This window comes from Phoxinus phoxinus, assembly GCF_949152265.1.
Source record: "Phoxinus phoxinus genome assembly, chromosome: 25".
Classification (NCBI taxonomy): Eukaryota; Metazoa; Chordata; class Actinopteri; order Cypriniformes; family Leuciscidae; genus Phoxinus; species Phoxinus phoxinus.
The window spans coordinates 11,387,055-11,402,697 of record NC_136900.1 but is presented as its reverse complement, the minus strand read 5'-3'; the positions used below and the strand labels follow the sequence as shown (position 1 = coordinate 11,402,697).

At 45.6% G+C, this 15,643-nt stretch overlaps 1 protein-coding gene across 1 annotated transcript in view; it reads right to left on the bottom strand.

Annotated features, from left to right (window-relative positions):
- LOC306994063 (uncharacterized protein) overlaps window positions 1-15,643 on the bottom strand; it is a gene marked incomplete at its 5' end in the record, with an annotated part of 49,407 nt that overhangs the window by 18,301 nt on the left and 15,463 nt on the right. Inside the window, 10 exons of the mRNA XM_079604370.1 lie at window positions 307-359; window positions 448-703; window positions 4,825-4,951; window positions 5,062-5,156; window positions 5,706-5,870; window positions 5,964-6,101; window positions 6,222-6,288; window positions 6,795-6,908; window positions 14,024-14,162; window positions 14,419-14,533. Coding sequence (XP_079460496.1) covers window positions 307-359; window positions 448-703; window positions 4,825-4,951; window positions 5,062-5,156; window positions 5,706-5,870; window positions 5,964-6,101; window positions 6,222-6,288; window positions 6,795-6,908; window positions 14,024-14,162; window positions 14,419-14,533 — 1,269 coding nt within the window. The remainder of the gene's footprint in view (window positions 1-306; window positions 360-447; window positions 704-4,824; window positions 4,952-5,061; window positions 5,157-5,705; window positions 5,871-5,963; window positions 6,102-6,221; window positions 6,289-6,794; window positions 6,909-14,023; window positions 14,163-14,418; window positions 14,534-15,643) is intronic.

Sequence of the window (15,643 nt, the reverse complement as noted above, 5' to 3'; positions counted from 1 at the left end):
TCATTTATAGCTATTACATTTGCATGTATTATTATGTAAAATAAATTTTATTGCAGCATAGTTATTTACAATCTTCAAGTTAACTTGCGCATCATCGTTATATCTGCATTCTATCAATAAAAAAAAAACATCAGTTGACCACTGTTTACTGTTGTTTGTTGGTTTAATTCCAGTTTCACATTTGACAAGACAACTCTATAAAGCCTTACTAACAGATGTCATGATAGCCCTGTATTGGTGATAGTAGTCCATGTAAACCAAAAGCATATTGTTTAACATGTAGTCGATGAAAGTAATTTTTCATACCAATAATTTTGGGTTTCCCGGAGCGACAGTGGAACTTTCCATCGATGCAAACACTGGACAGAGAAATAAGGTCAAACTGTCTATTAAATTTATAGTTTGTAAAGTTCTAGGTCACTAATAATAATACTATCATCCACTTACCAGTGTTCATCCCTAATGTTGACAGACTTGCCGGGATGGATTTTCTGTCCGTTGTGGTAACATGGACATTTTTCCATAGGTACACACAGTCCATTCTCATCCTGGTAGAGTCCATCTGGACATGCACATCCATCAACAGGCACAAAGTCAACGCTGCAGCTTTGGCGCACAGAGGCGAGAGAAAGACAGGTGCGCTGGCAGCTCTGCAGCTGATAGGAGTAGTTCTGCGATGCCGGGCAGTTCTCTGTATACTTCTCTGTGGGGATCAGTTTGAAAGGAATGCGTTGTAAAAGTGCATGTAGCAAAATGGCAAGCATTCTTCTAATCTTCAAACTTAAATAAGGGGTTTACGACATTCAAATATGATTATGGACATATGAAGGATGCCCTTCCTAAACTATAAAAGCATCTATAGATATATTTATATACTTATATATTGTGTGAAAAATGGTGAGCATTATGTTATTAAGCCATGTTGTTTTCAAAATTAAATAATCAGCATTCATATTATCATTGTACTAAAACTAAACCAAATTAATTATTAAAGTAATATCTGGAAAATATTAACTTTTTACTTTTACTTTTAATGTTAGATGCAAACCCAATTAAGATGTATTTTATATGACATTTTTTATAATAAACTTTTAAAAGTTTTACAGAGAATAGTGCCAAGGAAAAACTTCCAAGAAAAATGTTTCAAATAAAAACTATTGTACACTGCAAGGAATGAGGGATGAGCAATTTTCCTCTACAAAATTATATAATTTCATTGTTAGTGTGAAAAACTATTCCCACTGCACCGACAGATGGCGACCGACGGCATCAATCACCAGATTAGAGACATTCCACGATCCGGCAAATGCCTTTTTAAAGGGGTGGTATAATGCCTTTTTCACAACATGTAAAATAAATCTCTGATGTCCCCAGAGTGTGTATGTGAAGTTTTAGCTCAAAATACCCCACAGATATTTTTATATAGCATGTTAAAGTGTCACTTTTTGAGGGTGAGCAAAAATGCCTTGTTTTATGTCTGTCCCTTTAAATGCAAATGAGCTGCTGCCCCCAGCACAGGGGGCGGAGCTTCAAGAGCTCGTGTCCTTAGTAGCTTCGATTACCTCAGACATGCTACTGAACATTTCAAAAACGTTAAGCCTAGGGGTGTGACGGTTAGTATATAACCGTGAGACCGACGGTTATAGTTAAACACCGTCATTAGAACTCTATAACCGCCAAAACCGTGTTATTAAAATATTTTTTACAAACATAAAAAAAAAACATTTTTTTAAAAAATTTTTAGATAGGATCATAATATGCGCCATACAATACATCGGGAGACATGGTTTTTACCACTTAATGAAGTTTTGTTTTGTAAATCGTCAGAAATGATTTTTACCACTTCATATAAGTTTTGCTTTGTAAGCCTTTCCTTAAAGCGAATTTCGTTTTGTACAAATTGTACCTTCATTTTAATAAATGTTTCATCAACCAATTGCATGTATTTAATAATATAGCAGACAATATAATAACCGTGACATGGAGGCGCCGGGCCGGCGCGCCGCGTTCACTTGCATTGCATTGTGAACTAGAGCGCATCTCATCTTAAATTAATGAAACTATGCATATGCCTCATGCATTAGCATTAAATGTCTTTGCTACATCCTTTCTAGACGGGTGCGGCTTTGAGAAACCTTGGAGATCTCCCTAATAAACGGAGGTCTGAAATATCTGCCCCTTTACCGATCAGAGCGCGCGCTGACACGGAGTTAACCCGCTATCTCCAAGAAGAACCAATTGACTCTACGGCTAATCCACTAGCATGGTGGGGAGACACACGCTATCCGCTCTTAGCAAAATTGGCACGTAAATACATGTGTATTTGTGCTACAAGCACAGCATCAGAGCGAGTTTTTAGCACTGCGGGTAACATAGCTACCCCAGTCAGATCGTCACTAAAACCGAGTAAAGTGAACATGTTGGTGTTCCTGTCACGGAACTTTGAAGTCGAAAAAGATTAGGAATTTAAAATGTCATTGCACTTTTTTTGTTTCCTGTATTTAGTTAGTTTAATTAAGGTATTATCACAACAATCGTTGTTCGACTTTTTTTTTTTCTTTGATAAAGGTATGTAGATTTTATCATTTGTAATTTAGGCCTACTCATTCATTTTTATGCAGCTCTTATATAATTTAAGCAGCCTACGTTTTTAAAAGGATTTGTTTATTGTGTGTGATTTATTTAAAACAAAGCATGTTCATTGCTTTTTTTTTTAAGGATTTAAAAAAAACCCCGACGGTTATGTTATGAACCGTCACATTTGACTCACATCATAACCGTCATCACCAATTCTGAAACCGGCACACCCCTAGTTAAGCCTTTTATGTTCAAACTGGAGACAGAAAGATGGAGACTCAAGAAGAAGTGACAACATGTAGACAACATTTCTGAATGGTTAGTTGATAGGGGTGGGAATCTTTTACCATCTCACGATTCAATTCGATTCCGATTCTTGAGGCCACGATTCGATTCAAAATCGATTTTCGATTCAAAAAGATTTTCGATTCAAAACGATTCGATTCGATTATCATGTAGAACACAACCGGTGAAGACAAAAAAACATCTATATTTCTCAGTCAGACACAGTAACTTAAAGAATAACAAGTTATGAAAATAAAGTGCTTCTTTCAAAATGAATAATAGTCCTACCCCTAAGCTACCTGGCAATGAAGCAGCGATAGACCGAGTTTTTTTTTTTTTTTTTTTTTGGCCCTCTCGGAGTTGGCAGGGAGTTTCGTGAAGCACTGCAGTGTGCGTTGGTCTGCAGCTGGCGGCTGACAGTACGTTCACACCGCCGCCGACTTGAGCTGCAAAAAAGCTATAGCCGCCCTGTCAAGGACGCTTGTCAAAAAGTACGGGTAATCTTGTTGACGCTTTGGCCGCTCTGACGTAGCAGCATTCACAATGAAATGTAAACAGAAAAAACAAGCAATGCATTCGGCAGTTTAGGATATCGCACAAGATTTGTCAACACAGAAAACGTTTCATCACTGGAGAGTTTTTTTCCCGACAACATCGTATTAATTGATTTTGATTAATATGCGCGAGGGAGAGAGAGAGAGCAGACAGCGCTCGGGTGAGTGCGCGCGCGCGGCCGGGGCTCTCTCTCTCTGCTCGTTCTTATGCCCTGTCAAGCGCGCCCTGTTAAACTGACAGGACTTAAAACACATGCAAATGGTAGGAACGAAAGATCTCCCTCTCATCCATTTGCTTCCTTTTTGTTTTAGTGATTTGCCGCTCACGTCCCGGCTAGTTACAAAAATGGAGGCGAACAGCCAGCTGATTTTATTTATTTATTAAATCGATTCTTGGACATTTCAGATCGATTCTGAATCGTTGCAAATGAGAATCTAGATTCTTCTGTGAATCGATTTTTTTGGCACACCCCTATTAGTTGATGAATTTATGTAGCTTATGTGTAGTTATCTTCTAGTCATTGATTAGCATATTCTGTCTAATCTATAAATCGTGTTCAGGGGGCGGGGTTTATGTAAATATTGGGGTTGGTGATGTCACTAACCCGGGTGGAATGTCGTGTAGTCCCTACCAGCCGTTTGTTGTAGTCCTTAAAAAGCAATTTCTTTAAAACAAAATATCTCCATTTGCTTTGAACTTTGAGCGTTGTAACTTTGCAGATGTTGTTCCTGCTCAAACAGCAACATCACACACTACCTAAAGTTAGAAAAGTGAAATCATAATCAACCAACCACCCCTTTAAAGTCGGCATGAAATCAAAATTGACCCTATTTACTTTGTTAGCGGATATTACTAGTCTTGTGGTGAACAATTAATCCGTGCAAGTTAATACACGGAAAAAAATTGTTTGCCGAAGTTATCTTTAATCAAAGTCTGAAAAGTTACTTCCGGGTCTGGAATGGTTCTTTTTCTGATGACGTAGGCTTGAGGACTTGGGTTGGTTAAACCGTTACTCTGCTATGGGCAAGAGATGGAGAGGAGGAGCGCTAAAGTAAAACCCTGCCCTCTCTTCAATATTCCGTTTCACTCGGAAATGCGTCACAACACTTGAGAAAAGTCGTTCGCAACTTCTGGTTCACGCGGACTTTAACATAACGATTCAATCGGCGAAAACGAGAGACAATCAACGCCGAACACATCTGACAAAACCCGACGAAAGTGTGGGTTGCCGTCTGTCGGTGCAATGTGAATTGTCCTTGAATAATCTAATGGTCTATAGAAAACAGAATGACAGTAATATACAGTTTTTACTTTTTAAATAGACTTTTCAACTTTTTTACACAGACCACAACCTGGTTTGAAAACCCATCATTTGTCTGCCAAATAAACAGCTTTCAGCCTTCTTACCACACACAATTCCTCGCCAGCCTTGGAGGAATATTCCTTTAGCTGCACAGGCCCGGGCGTATGAGGAGAACACCGTACATAGACATTCCTCACTCTTCTCACAGGTACAGCTGGAGTATTTGCATCTCTGAAAACACATAGACATGTTGTGTCACTGCTTATTATGAGAGGTTGGGTGACATTCATTACAATTAGGAAAATTGTACAGTTCTCAAGGTTTCCTGTTTCAGATCATACTTTGTAGTAGCTGTCTGGATTGACAGTGGTGTGACATTTGGCAAAGAGGCTCTCCTTGTCCTTCATCTTGGAACACCAGTGCTCAGCAAAGTGCTCTAAAGGCATCAAAACATATGGTATTTTATGCAAAACTCTTAACGCTTACTTAACAAAATGCATATACAGTATAGTAACTTAAAAGTTGCACCAACTGATGTTAAGTGGCAATACTTGCAGATACAAAAGTATTGGAAGTATACTATATCAGAAGTATATTTATATACAGTATGTATAAGTGTGGTTTTCGGTCACATGAGAATGCACAGTGGTGCTCCTGTGCACATTTAAAGGGAACTTATTATGCCCCTTTTTACAAGACGTAATATAAGTCTCAGATGTCCCTAGATTGTGTATGTAAAGTTTGAACTCAAAATACCCCACAGATCATTTATTATTCCACGTATAATTTTATTTTTGAGTGGAAGGAAAAACACGCAGTATTCGTACATGTATCTTTAAATGCAAATTAGCTGCTGCTCCCTGCACCCTCTTTTCCAGAAGAGGGCGGAGCCTTTACAGCCCGTGCCTCGGATACTCTGCCAAAAACTAAAACATCTGTTTGGATTTGATTACCATACTGACTTCGGATGCAAAAAGTCTCTCACCGCTGTCAGTGCTGTAGGAACAGGGGTCGTCCATCCTCTCAGAACGGTCGGGACAGTTGGAAAGGGCCTTCCAGGCGTTTGCGAAGGAAACCGCTGTACCCTCCACCACTCCCTGAGGGGTCTTCAGGTCATCAGACAGCACTTTGTTAAAGTTTCCACAGAGACCTGCACAAACACACAAATGGCGCACCATTGGCCATCGTGATGGATTTACTTCTTAGTTCAGATTTTTCTAGCTTTTTAAGACAGAGGTCTCACCACAAGTCTTGCCCTTGAAGATTTGTTCCACAGTGATGTACACCTGCATAAGAGGCACCAGCTGTATCTGCACTTGAAGCCCAAAGGTGGTCTGAAGTATGATGTGAAATGATGATGGCTTGAACACAGTGAAGTCAGCTGGAAGAAAAGAGTCAAAGAGTTTGAAAAATATAATATAATATAATATAATAAAAATATATATCTTTAGCACACAGGCTTTAAAGCACAGAAACAAAAAAAGAGCTTCTTATTCCTCACCTGTCATGTAAGGAAGTGAAACTTCTGCATTGTGTTGTACCGTCCCATCAGCTTTAATAATCAGAGGCTGCAGAAGAAAGCACAGTCATAGTTTTATTTTGCACAAGCTACATTTCTGTTTAAAATGAGTCTGAACAGTAAAGTAATTTAAAATTGTACACAATATTTATAGTTTAAATAAATGCTGTTCTTGTGAAGTTTCTATTCATCAGAGAATACCAAATCAGCATAAGAATGATTTCTGAAGGATCATGTGACACTAAACACTGAAAAATCAGCTTTGTCATTACAGGAATAAAATATTTTAAAATAAAATAAAAATATCACAATAATAATGTTTTTACTGAATGTGTGATCAAATAAATGCAGCCTTGATGAGCATAAGATACTTTTGAACTTCTGAAATATTTTTTCAATATTTTTTTTTTAAATCCCCAAACTTTTGAAAGGTAGTGTATTATGTAGGCGACATCTCATTACTTGTTCATATTGCCTAAAATAACCTGTTTGCTATAAAAGCCAAATATACAAAACTTTTGTGTTGTTGTTGTGGAAATAGATCGTTATACACACATTTTTCTTGTCGTTGTCAAACAGCACCACAATCGATTTCAAACAGGTGTCCGTTTCATGAGTAAAACAAGGAACAATCTGAGCAAATATGTTGAACTTGGACCCCACACAGTCCTACAAAAACACAAATGCAAAAGTTGACTTTTATAAGGATTTCACTAATTCCTAATGGATACAAACAAAAATATAGCTGCAAGCAGCAATCACCGGGGCCAAGCGCAAGCAAGACGACAAGACATGCCAAAGTGGCTGGGAGTGAGAGACCAACTGCAGCAAGGAGCAATTGAAGACATTTAAAGATGAATTTTGGCAAAATGGTTGAAAAATCACATACAATAACTAAAAATATGATTATCACTTTCGACCAATAGGTGGCGCAATTACAAAACTGATGTGATGTGGTCAGAGTAAAGTGACAATGACACATACAAAGTTTGGTGTCAATATGTCAAGGCATTGCAGATATAAAGCCTGAATAGTCATTTTGGCATCATGCCCCAACTTTGCATCTGCGGAATACGAAAACGGTCCGATTTTGGTGAAAATCGGACGTTCGGTCTAGGAGGAGTTCGAAAAAGTATGTTTTAAAAGGAAATAAAGATGGCGGACAGGAAGTTTGTCATTACAATAGGCAAATGTATGCAAAAGTTATTAGCATTTTGGGAAATTTTGTTACAACTTTTGACCAAAAGGTGGTGCTGTCTCATAATCTTTTGAGTACCTTAAGGGCCTTGTACTGATGACCCATACTGAGTTTCGTAACGATACGTTCATGCGTTCATAAAATACAGCATTTTAGCACATAATTCAAAATGGCCGACAGCCAAAATGGCCGGATATCAGTCAACTCAGCATGACGCCCTGAATCTAACGAGACCACTTTTATGATTTTTGGACAAACCATTCAGAAGTTATAAGCAAAAACATAAATTATTCATATCTCCGGACCAGTAGGTGGCGCTGCGCCGAAACGCACCATGTAGCCTCAGGTCATGCTTGTGATGACATGTAGGCTACCAAATTTTGTCTGAATCCGATAAAGCGTTGTGGAGATACAGCCTTGAGCCTGTTTTCGCAAGCGCTACGTAAAATTGATTTGTGCGGTATTCGAGGACGGTTATTCGAATCAACTTGATTTCCATAACTTTTTGTCGTCATGGTCTGGAGATGATCCGGTTAAATTTTCGTGAAATTTGGAGCAACGGCCTAGGAGGAGTTCCAGTGCCCTGCGTAAGTCTGAGCTCCCTGTCGTGAGACTAGCACGGACGAAGGACTCCTACTTAACACAGGAATACCAAGGTACACTGGGAAGCATATCACAGTGGAAATATGCAATAGTGCCCGCCCGAAGGGGGGGGACTTAAGAAAACACATATGACCCGGAGGGGGGTGCATACGGAGAACACTGGGGTGTCCAGCCCGTAGGGTGGAGTATTTCAACCCCAGGGGTGGCAGACTGGCTTGCCAAGGGAAAGACACATGCTCGAAGGAGGCTTACAGTGGAAATACACACGTGGGGGTCGCCCAGCGGGGGAACCATGCACATGGTGGCACCTAGCCAACGCGAAAGCTGCCGGAGGCATAACTCTGGCGTTGACGTCAACAGCGCTGGAGGAACTCAGGGCTTATCAGGCTCACCTGAGGAGAATATCGCACGTATCCAGTCCGTGGAGTGGAATGGCGAGCAAGCGAAGACACCTGAGCGGGTCCTAGCACCGGCTGGTTGAAGCGAGTACTCGGGAGGACACTGGCTCCACTCAGAGATTATAGAATCTGGCGAATGTGTTGGGTGTCGCCCAGCCTGCAGCTCTGCAGATGTCTGTTAGCGAGGCGCCATGCGCTAGAGCCCAAGAGGAGGCCACACTCCGGGTGGAGTGGGCCGTCACACCAAGGGGGCACGGACGACCTTGCTGCTGGTAAGCCAAAGCAATGGCGTCCACTATCCAGTGAGACAACCTTTGCTTGGAGAGAGCCTTTCCCTTCAGCTTCCCACCATAACAGACAAAGAGCTGGTCTGAGGTCCTGAAACACTGCGTTCTGTCTACGTAAGCACGGAGGGCGCGTACTGGACAGAGCAATGCCAAGGCTGGGTCTGCCTCCTCCAGGGGCAGCGCTTGCAGGTTCACCACCTGGTCCCGGAAGGGAGTGGTGGGAACCTTGGGCACATATCCAGGCCGGGGTCTCAGGATCACGTGAGAAAAGGCCGGCCCGAATTCCAGCCACGCTTCGTCTACAGAAAATGCGTGCAGGTCCCCTACCCTCTTGATGGAGGCCAAAGCAACCAGGAGCGCTGTCTTAATTGACAGGAACTTAAGCTCCACTGATTGCAGAGGCTCAAAGGGAGCACTCTGCAGGGCAGTTAGTACCACTGAGAGGTCCCAAGAGGGCACGAGAGGAGGGCGAGGAGGCTGTAGTCTCCTCGCTCCTCTCAGGAACCTGATGACCAGGTCGTGCTTTCCCACGGACTTACCATCAACTGCATCGTGATGTGCGGCGATAGCGGCAACATATACTTTCAGGGTGGAGGGAGACAGCCTTCGCTCCAACCCATCCTGCAGGAAGGAAAGCACGACACTGATCGGGCATGATCTGGGGTCTTCTGAGTGAGAAGAGCACCAAGAGACGAAGAGGTTCCACTTCAACGCGTAGGAATGTCTAGTGGGCGACGCTCTAGCGGAAGTGATGGTAGCCACCACCGCTGGTGGTAGGGTACTCAAACCTGCCTCGACCCGTCCAGGAGCCACACGTGGAGGTTCCAGAGATCGGGACGAGGGTGCCAAAGGGTGCCCCGTCCCTGAGAAAGGAGGTCCTTCCTCAGAGGAATTGGCCAGGGAGGTGCTGTCGCGAGGAGTACAAGTTCGGAGAACCAGGTTCGGGTGGGCCACTGCGGCGCAACCAATATGACCTGCTCCTCGTCCTCCCTGATCTTGCACAGGGTCTGTGCAAGAAGGCTCACTGGGGGAAACGCATACTTGCGGAGGCCCCGGGGCCAGCTGTGCGCCAGAGCGTCCGTGCCGAGCGTGCCCTCGGTCAGGGAGTAAAACTGGGCGCAGTGGGACGAGTCGTGGGAGGCAAACAGGTCTACCTGTGCGTCCCCGAACTGATCCCAAATCAGCTGGACCGCCTGGGGATGGAGTCTCCATTCTCCCGGAAGAGGCTGAAGCCGTGAGAGCTCGTCGGCCGCACAGTTCAGGTCTCCCGGAATATAAATGGCTCGAAGCGACCTCAGATGCTTCTGACTCCATAAGAGGAGGTGGCGGGCGAGTTGCGACATACGGCGGGAGCGTAGACCACCCTGTCGGTTGATGTACGCTACTGTCGCGGTATTGTCTGAGCGGACTAGTACGTGCTGGTTCTTGAGCAGCGCCCGGAAGCGGTGCAGAGCGAGACGTACTGCCAGCAACTCGAGGCAATTGACATGCCATAGGCGGTGGGGTCCTGTCCAGGAGCCCGCGGCAGCATGTCCATTGCACATGGCACCCCAGCCCGTGGAGGAGGCATCCGTTGACACAACAACATGCCTGGAAACTCGTTCTAAGGGCACTCCGGCCCGTAGAAAGCTGAGGTTCGTCCACGGGGAGAAGGTCTGACGGCAGGTCGGAGTAACTGGTACTCGGAGCTTGCCCTGGTGCCATGCCCACCTCGGGACTCGATCGTGAAGCCAGTGCTGAAGCGGTCTCATATGAAGTAATCCGAGCGGCGTTACCGCGGCTGCAGATGCCATATGCCCCAGGAGCCTCTGAAAAAGTTTCAGTGGAACCGCACTCTTGCCCTCGATTTGTCTCAGGCAAGTCAGCAGTGACTGCGCGCGCTCGCTCGTAAGCTGCGCGCACATGGCGACCGAGTCGATTTCCATACCGAGAAAAGAGATCCTCTGCACGGGGCAAAGTTTGCTCTTCTCCCAGTTGACCCGAAGGCCCAGACGAGCTAGGTGCCGGAGCACTAGGTCCCTGTGTTCGCAAACCTGGTCCCGAGAGTGAGCTAGGATTAGCCAGTCGTCGAGATAATTCAGGATGCGAACCCCGTGTTGCCGTAGCGGCACAAGGGCTGCCTCGACGACCTTCGTGAAGACGCGAGGAGACAGGGCCAGCCCGAATGGGAGAACCGCGTACTGGTATGCCTGCCCCTCGAAAGCAAACCGTAGGAACGGTCTGTGTCGAGGAAGAATGGAGACATGAAAGTAGGCGTCCTTCAGGTCGATCGCTGCAAACCAATCCTGTGGCTGCACACATTCGAAAATGCGCTTGGCCGTGAGCATCTTGAACGGAAGCCTGTGAAGGGAACGGTTCAAGACGCGCAGATCCAGGATTGGCCGTAACCCATCGGTTTTCTTGGGGACAATGAAGTAGGGGCTGTAGAAGCCGGACCTCATTGCGGCTGGAGGGACGGTCTCGATCGCACCCTTCGCCAGCAGGGTGGCGACCTCCGCTCTCATGACAGGGGCATTGCCACCGACCATAGTGAAGCGGACTCCCCTGAAGCGGGGAGGAGACCGCGCGAACTGAATCGCATAGCCGAGCCTGATGGTCCGCGCGAGCCAGCGGGACAGGTTGGGAAGCTCTAACCAGGCTCCCAAGGACTGTGCCAGCGGGGTCATGCGGACGACAGACGTCCCCGCGGGGGTGCAGCGAAGCGGAATGACCGGCCCGGACGTGGGTGGCATAGCGGCCCGGTGTGGGGGCACGGTCATTAGCCGCGTCCTGCCAGAGGAGGCCAGGGAAGGACCAGCGTTCCACGGGGGCGTGCTCTGGCAGGGGTCTGGCGACAGAAGGGGATGAGAGCGGCGGGGCCCGTGGGCGGCGCGCACTGTCATTCCCTTCTGGGGGCTCAGAGATGGGGATATCAGTTCTTTCTTTAACCACATTAGGGTGCTGCCCACCCGTGGGTGAGCAGCGGGGAGTGGAGAACAAAAGATTCTCCCCCGGCCCTCCACCGGGGGAAGGAGTGGTCCTGCTACCATCTCCTGCGAAGAACTGGTCGCCATCTCTGAGCAGCCCGTCTCAGGAGCGCCGCTTGGCCTGGCGTTTAGCGGGGCGCGGGGCTGGAGAGGGCTGGGGCGCCTGCCTGCGGCGTCCTCCACGACGCGGCCCGGGTGAAGGCTGCTGCTGGGGCCGTGCGGGAGGGGCGGGAGCCGCGGGAGGGCGCCCTCGGCGGCGAGCAGGCTGAGGCGTCTGAACCGACGGCTAGGTGGAGGCAGCAGCGGGCCGTCGGGGCAGAATAGGCAAAATCTTCAACCGCTCCGCCGAAGAGGCCAGCCTGGGATATGGGGGCGTCAAGCAGACGAGTCCGCTCAGCGTCCCTCATATCGGCCAGGTTGAGCCAGAGGTTTCTCTCCTGGACCACACTAGTGGACATCACCTGACCCAGGGAGCGTGCGGTCACTTTCGTCGCCCGGAGAGCGAGGTCAGTGGCGGCACGCAGCTCATTGAAGAGCCCTGGGTCAGTCCTCCCCTCGTGCATGTCCCTGAGCATCTGGGCCTGGTAGACCTGCAGAGTGGCCATGGCATGCAATGAGGCGGCTGCCTGCCCCGCAGCTCTATAGGTCTTCGCCACCAGGGTCGACGAAAACCTACAGGCCTTGGAGGGGTGCTTAGGATCACCACGGGAAGAAGCGCTCTGAGGACAAAGTTGCATCGCAACAGAGCGTTCAACCATAGGTACCCCAGTGTACCCGTAAACAGCCGCCTGATCGAGAGGAGGAAAGGCGGAGGAGGTCGCCGAGCGATCACGGGAAGACAGGGGTGTCTTCCAGGACCTCGAGACCTCCTCATGCACATCCGGGAAGAAAGGCATTGGAGTCGGACGCCGACGTGAATCGGCGGCCGCCCCCAAAAACCAATCGTCCAGACGCGAGCGCTCGGGGCAGGGCGGTGGATTACACTCTAACCCGATGCTCGCGGCTGCCCGGGAAAGCATGGCCGTCAGCTCGGGATCAGGATCGGGCAATGCTGACGCGCCCGGAGGCGGCAGCACAGCCGACCCCTCATCTCCCGAGGACTCCTGCCCACCTTGTGATGCTGTGATCGACATAGCATCGTCATTAGGAGCGCCAGACGGCGCACTCGGTCCGCCGCCGACCGTTGGCCGGGACTGATCGAGCGCATCATCTGGTCGGCTCGCGGGTTGCGGCACTTGAGAGGGGGATGTGGCCCGAGGACGAATCGTCGGTTGTTGTTGCCACACCGTCACCCTCAGGTCACCCTGGCCACCAGCCGAAGTACCAGCTCTATTACTAGAGGGGGTAGATCGGGGTGTGGATGAGGGGACTCTCACTCTTTCGAGATCACTGAGTCTCGACCGTAGTGTCGCGATGGTCATGTTTCCGCAATGAAAACATGAGTCATCCACAAGCGCTGCTTTAGCGTGCTCTAAGCCCAAACACGCAAAACAGCGATTGTGCCCATCTAAATCAGACAGCCAGTGACCACAACCAGAAGGGCACGGGCGATGCATCTTTAAAAAGACGTGCCACGCGCTTTGCTCTTTTAGAGAGAAGGAAGATCCCCGCAGATGCTGAAGCGACCAGGGAGAGAACACACACACACTGGCAGATCACTGCTCAGATCGCAGGGAATGTGCACTCGCTGGAACTCGCTGTCACACCAACACCTGGAGGGAAGCTCGTCTCGAAGAGGAATAGAGAGATGAAACTCAGGATGGCTTGTGGAGTGAAGGATAAACTTGGCTCCGAAAGCGAAAACATATCTGCATGTTGCCGGCTCACTTCCTTATATACCCACACAGTGGGGCGGAGTTACGCTATGCAAATTCAGCAGACCCATGGCATTTGCTTGCCATTGGCTCGTTTTATTAATATTCGAAGAGGATAGGCTTCTAAGCGAACCCCATTCGTCGTCATTTCGACGTAACTCGAAGTGACAACGAAAGGGAACTATTATGACTGAGGGAAGAATTTAGTTTCTAGCCCTTGTGGTTCAAAAGTTATTAGCATAAACATGAGTGAAACTTTGGGCAGCTGGTGGCGCTAGAGGGAATGAGTTGGAGACTCCAAATTTGCAATGGTGATAGTTCAGGCTGTCCTCTATCACTGTGCCAATTTTCATAAGTTTCCCGCAAACGGTTCTATAGGCTGCCATAGACGCCCAGTCGGAAGAAAAAGAAAAAGAAGAATAAGAACCGGAACAGATACAATAGGTGCTTAGCCCCTAATAAAAATAAAATGTCTTTGCAGCAACAGAAGATGTAATTAGTAACCACAACACGCTTACTTTTGACAGCACATAGTTGCAGTCTCCATGGAAATTGAATTCTTTCCCGTCAAAGGTGGTGAAGTGAGATCCTTCCTCTACTGCGCACAGGCCAGGGCCAGGCATACTCATACAGATCCAGTTTCCCTCCTCACATATACTGAATTACACAATATAATTACAAACAGACAGTAAACAACAAGCTTTAGATGTCAAGATGGTAAACCCCACTTCTGCTGTTTTATTATAAATGTTTCCCATTGATCCAGTGTCATCATAATTTAGCATTTAGTCAGGCAGATGCATTTAATACTAGTAAAATACATGAGATATATAAAGAGTCGCAGAATGCACATTTTACTGCACACATTTGACTTAGTTATCCTCATATTCCTATTACAGACATGTTTCATTACCATTCTTCCTCGTTTTTGTGAAGAACCTCTCCTGTGCTGTAGACGCGGTCATGCTTGCACTGACACTTTTCTGCTGGGATGCAGCCCGTGTTTGAAATGTCATCAAACACAGTTCCTATAACAAAGACAGTGCATTAATATCAACTTTTTGTGGTTCTTTATTTTAAAAAACAACATTCATTTCCATTCAAAAGTTTGGGTTTTTTAAATGTTTTTGAAAGAAGTCTTTTTTGCTCTCCAAGGCTACTTTATTTAACTAAAAATATTAGTTGAAAAATATAATATTGTAAAATGACTCCATTCTTCAGTGTTACATGATCCTTCAGAAATCATTCTAATATGCTGATTTGCTACTCAAGAAACATTTATTATCAATATCAATGAAAACAGTTGTGCTGCGTCATATTTGTGCAGAAACCGTGATACATTTTTTCAGGATTTTTTAATGCATATAAAGTTCAAAAGAACAGCATTTATTTGAAATAGAAATCTAGTGTAACATTATTAAATGCCTTGACACTTTTAATCAATTTAATGCATACTTATTGAATAAAAGTTTAAAAATATATATCTTTCTTTTTTTTATATATATATTTTTATTGAAGGAGGAACAGAGTGATGCATCACATACAGAAATAGTTAACATTGCTCCTTGTTTTTACAATTTTCCCCCAACCCACCCACTGAACAGAGAAAAATAAAATAAAAAATAAAAATAAAATAAAAAAAATAAATAAAAATATAATAAAATATATAACCAAAAAAAAAAAAAAAAAAAAAAAAAAACAGAATCTCGAAGTTCTTATATTTCAAACAGTGAGAAAATATTTGACAACATTGTTAACCCATTGTGTCTGATTTGTGTTAACAGTTCCAATGTGCACAGGCCTTTTAATAACAATATTAGTTTTAGTTTGGGGGAAGAGTTACAACCTTTTCAAAATATGTAATCATTGGGGTCCATACTGAATAAAAACGTTTGGTAGAACCTCTAAGAGAATATTTAATTTTCTCCAGTTTCAGAAACAGCATCACATCATTAAGCCAAAGTGAAACTAAAGGTGGTTTACTTGATTTCCAATCAAGTAGTATTCTTCTCCGAGCCAATAGACATGCAAAAGCACATGCGTCTTGACAATTTTTGGACATGACCACACCTTGTACAGGTACTCCAAAGACAGCCATCTCAAAACTAGGCCTAATATCCTTAACATATGCCTCAGAC